General features: G+C 49.2%; 1 protein-coding gene across 1 annotated transcript; it reads right to left on the bottom strand.

Moving 5' to 3' along the window:
- Positions 1–2,037: 2,037 nt before the first annotated feature.
- On the bottom strand, positions 2,038–4,455 carry LOC100845728 (calmodulin). The gene is made up of 2 exons (XM_010230389.2): positions 4,165–4,455; positions 2,038–2,688 (listed from the first exon to the last, which is right to left on the bottom strand). The coding sequence occupies exons 1-2, from the start codon at positions 4,238–4,240 to the stop codon at positions 2,315–2,317; spliced, it is 450 nt and encodes a 149-aa protein (XP_010228691.1). The 5' UTR covers positions 4,241–4,455; the 3' UTR covers positions 2,038–2,314.
- Between the last annotated feature and the right edge of the window lie 289 nt (positions 4,456–4,744).

Genomic DNA, 4,744 nt, shown 5'->3' on the forward strand with positions numbered 1-4,744 from the left:
CAAATACCGGTGCGTTGCAAATAAAACATATTCTATTGCCGGTCCTAGATAAGTTTCATCATTATAAATAACAATTGTCACATAGTGTTTGTTAGTAATAAACAATATCACCATTGTAACGAGAAGGAGGTAATTTTTTTACACAACATAAAAAGGTAACAATGTGACAAACCACAGCCACCGATTGTCTCTTTCATGAGAATATAAGACTACTCCCTCCGTTTCATATTTCTTGTCGAAATATTACATGTATTTAGAATTTTTTTAAGAATAGATATATTCATTTTTTTGGCAAATTTGAGACAAAAAATATGGAACTGAGTGAGTATTAAATATTTGGATGGACCCTCTTGTCCTTCCATGACATATCCTAGAAAAAAAAAATGTAAAGTCCATTTTCAACCTTGTGTTTCTAGAGGTGGACCAAATACTCGACCTTCAAATACCTGAAATTGGCGCCTATACTTCTTAATACCGGTCTATAACGGATAAAATGTGCTTTTCCAAATAGGGATTGCTCACGTGGCGCTGAGTGGGTCTCACTGACATCTGGGACCAACACGTCGGTGACACAAGCTACTACTCTTCCTTCTTGTCTTCTTCCCCGGATCCCTTCGCTGCCATGCCTCTCTGCCCTCCCATCGACCCCAGCCCGCTCGCAGCGCTGCCCCCGTGCTGCCCCCCGCCACCGCAACGCCTTGCCCGTCCCCCGCCATCGCACCGCCGCACAGCACCCGCACCGCCTGGCATGCCCCCGCCCCCGCCATCGCACCGCATCGCCGCACCCTCGCCATGGCCAGCGCCCCCGCCGTGTCGTGTGTGGCCACCTCCCTTCGGCTCCTAAACCATGCCATCGTGACCGCTTGGACATTTCGCACCTAGATCCGCAAGCCGTGCTCGCTGTCGCTCCCTCTCCTGCTTGGAACGCGAACGGCGTTCACGACACCCAGAGCGCGCCCGTGCGCCGCCATTTGCGCCGCCGTGGCCATAGACCTCGCCGAGACTAGATACCTTGCCCAAGAGCTCCGCCTGGCCGCGCTGAGTCTCCCTACGGAAGGAATCGACTTCAAGCGCCCCCAATCGACGCCGGCGATGTCGTCTTCTTCAACTCCGGCCGCGAGCCGCCGCTGGGTCGATCTCCTCCGTCGGTGAGTGCCGACCTTCAGTAAGTTCTTTCTCGGCTCCGCAACTATCTACCGAAGCTTCCCGTGCTCCATGCCGACCCCCTTGAGCCCCGAGTAAACCCCCGCCTCGAAGTGCTTACCCGGCCGTCGCCCGTCGCCGTCGGGAGCACTGCTCCGGTGCTCCTATGGCTCTCCTGTTCGCGGCATCGGCTTCATGGTGAGACCCCGATTGTTTCCCCTCTTTTTCCCGTCCTTCCCGTACCTTGTAGCGCTCTGTCGCCGTGCGCCGCCACTAGAACTCGTCGCCGGCCCTTGCGTCAATGAGTACAACGCCGGTCAGCCTGGACGTCGTCCTCCACGGCCACTGCGGCGACCGGCCATGCCCCCTGCCGCACCCACCTTGGCAAGATCCCGACTCTGACCTCAGCCACGTCAGCAGACCCGGTTCTCAAATCCTGTTCTGTCCGATCCAAACCGGGATTAACGAGTACAATGGGCCAAATTCAGGGATTTGGAGATGGAGGTTTAATGTGGTCTACCTCTATAAAGACAGTGTTTAAAATAGATTTTACTCCGAAAAAAAAACATCCCTCACGCAACAAGTCCAAGATGGAGTGCGACAGCCCAAGGGCAAACGACCACGCTTGCACATAAACGACAATGGAATGATGATATCCAAGCTGTCGAGATAAACACGCCTTGGAACACCTACCACTACAAGGCGGCACAGCATCTTTCTAGTCAACCGTTAGTCTTGCCAACCTTCACCAAACACCGCACTGATTGCATTCTACGATGATTGTTCGCATCGCATGCCGCCGGACTCCTCAACTTGCATTTTTCATTACCGGTTTTGCGCGTGTGTTTCTTGAAGAACATACTGAACGACTGTTCGCTTGATGAGCCGATTTGATGGGCGAAACAGAACTCCAACCAAAGGTATTCAAGTGCAATAGGGTTCATCACGGAGAGGGCAAGCCTTACAGATTCACACAGAATGAAACAAGTTCCAATGAACGCACCGGCGAGACAGGGGAGGGGCTTCATCAATGTTCCTCAGCAACTACGGCTACTAGTACGGTTCTTCAGGGAAGAAGAGGAAATAAGAGTCGCATTCCTTTGCTAATATATGCAATGCACAATTTCCTCCTTCCGGGTAATAATGATACCACCACCATGGGCTCGCTGGATCACTTGGCCATCATCACCTTGACGAACTCCTCGTAGTTGATCTGGCCGTCGCCGTCCACATCAGCTTCGCGGATCATCTCGTCGACCTCCTCATCCGTTAGCTTCTCGCCGAGGTTGGTCATCACATGACGGAGCTCTGCGGCGGAGATGAAGCCATTCTGGTCCTTGTCGAACACCCTGAAGGCCTCCTTGAGCTCTTCCTCCGAGTCGGTGTCCTTCATTTTGCGAGCCATCAGGTTGAGGAACTCTGGGAAGTCGATTGTGCCGTTGCCATCGGCATCCACCTCGTTGATCATGTCCTGGAGCTCGGCCTCGGTTGGGTTCTGCCCCAACGAACGCATGACTGTTCCCAGCTCCTTGGTTGTGATGCAACCTGTCCAGTAAATGATGACAATTTCAGGTCTGTTTCATTACAAAAGTAAGAAAAAAAATCAATCAATGATTCACCACCTGTCTGGCTAATTTAGTAACCACATGTTTTTATTCAGAATGAACATAAACAAAACCAAGCAATCTAAATCTAGTCCTGAAAAAACAGTATATATGAAACTACCAGTGTCTAGCTGTATCACACTATCCAGCACCTGTCCAGCATGATAGGATACCCAGGCCATGATCCTCTGACCAACAGTAATGAAATCAATTTTGTCCATCCTGACTTAGTTAGGTTCATAGTCATACACAGATCAAACAGGTTTATCAGCCCAGAATCCATTCTGAATGAAACACTGAATATGCATCAAAGGCTGAAAATATAACCTGGGCAGTTTCAGAATCAACTACTCCCTCCGTCCAACAAAAAATGTCTCAAGTTATTTGAATGCATCTATACACTAAGTCATGTCTAAATACATCCAAATTTTGAGAGACATCTTTTGTTGAACGGAGGGAGTACTAATTTATGAGTCCTATCAAACAACGAACTTCTCACTATTGCTTGATTGCTTCACATAGCTGGATCTATGGTTTCCCCAACTATACTTTCATCTCATATAAATCTTCATATTCCAATAGATCTTGAGCTATAACAAATGCATTGTCATGGTCAAAGGTCACAGTCCCGGTGCCTAAATAACAGTGCTATGGTCGAGAGCAACCTAGTATAAGCAAAGCCTACGGATCTGAAATACTCCCTCCATTTCACAAAGAATGGCGCCCACGTTTTTCGAGGTCGAACTTTGACCAATGATTAGACCAATTGTATGTAGATTATATGTTACAAATTTAATATCATTGGAAAGGTTTTTGAAATACGAATCTAATGATATAATTTTTGTAACACATAAGCCTCAAATCATTAGTCTAATTGTCGGTCAAAGTAAAATCTTGAAATGCGTGCGTGTCATTCTTTATGAAATGGAGAGAGTAGTAAGACCCATCAAGAAGAGTTTGGTTTCCTCCACATACGGACACGGGCGGGAACGGGATCTGACATTCGTCACAAGTGGATCCGATATGAGGTCAAATCCGACATGATGTTGAGGTGCCTCCCATATCTCATCGATCTGATGGCGCTTTCATAGGAGCATAATTTCCACGGCAATTACACGAGATAGCAACCCACAGCCGTGTACCATACGGCAGTTCAGGCTACAGAGACACAAGAATTTCAAACTAGTGGCACCGCGATTTGCTTTGCTTACAGATTACGACACATGGAGACGCAATTCGTGTGATCTAGAATCAGACTACTGGATGCCTGGAAGGTCAGAGATCTCTAACATTATTCTACGATCTGTTGCAGATCAAACATACAGTAAACAACGATGATGAATCCATGGGTCTCCTATAACGGTAATAGAGGAGCAACAATTGCAGCGAAGCAAACTGGAGGTTTTTTTCCTCTTACCATCGCCGTCCTTGTCGAATAGGCTGAAGGCCTCCTTGAACTCGGCGATCTGGTCGTCGGTGAGTTGGTCCGCCATGGTAAGCTTCTGAGGGCTGTATCCTTGCCTCCTTGGCTTCTCGCGGGCGAGCACTGGAGAGAGGGGGATCTCTTGTTTGACCGTGTGGGGTGGGGAGGGAGAGGAGGAAGAGGAGGCTGGGAGCGATTTGTGGCCCTCGCGTCCGGGGACTTTTACCGAGCTTTATACGCGTCCGCTCCCCGTCCGGTCCGTTCCGCCGTCCACGGCTCCACGCCCCCCGTTAACGTCGCGGAGGGAACTCCCCAAACTGCCCTCCTTCTATCCTCTGTCTCCCTCACGCGGAGACTTGTGCTCCTTCTGAGATGAACCAACCATCGTGCGCCGGTCACATGTGCGAGTCGGTCAGCCGGTGCCATGGCTTACTACTTTTCTTATGTTTCTTCTTGCTGTCACAGGCTGGCCGCCGTATAATTTTGACGTGCCAGTGTGCAATTATAAGCGATTGGCCACATCGGTCACTGAATATTGATTACCGAACCTTTGAACAGAGAAAAAAAAAACAGA

Source organism: Brachypodium distachyon, chromosome 1 (assembly GCF_000005505.3).
Source record: "Brachypodium distachyon strain Bd21 chromosome 1, Brachypodium_distachyon_v3.0, whole genome shotgun sequence".
NCBI classification, from domain to species: Eukaryota; Viridiplantae; Streptophyta; class Magnoliopsida; order Poales; family Poaceae; genus Brachypodium; species Brachypodium distachyon.

What these genes read in the sequence shown, in the direction of transcription:
- LOC100845728 (XM_010230389.2), bottom strand. Translation starts at nt 4,240, where the DNA reads ATGGCGGACCAACTCACCGACGACCAGATCGCCGAGTTCAAGGAGGCC. An exon ending in ATTCGACAAGGACGGCGATG is followed by an intron (nt 2,689 to 4,164) that starts GTAAGAGGAAAA and finishes TTTACTGGACAG; the next exon opens with GTTGCATCACAACCAAGGAG.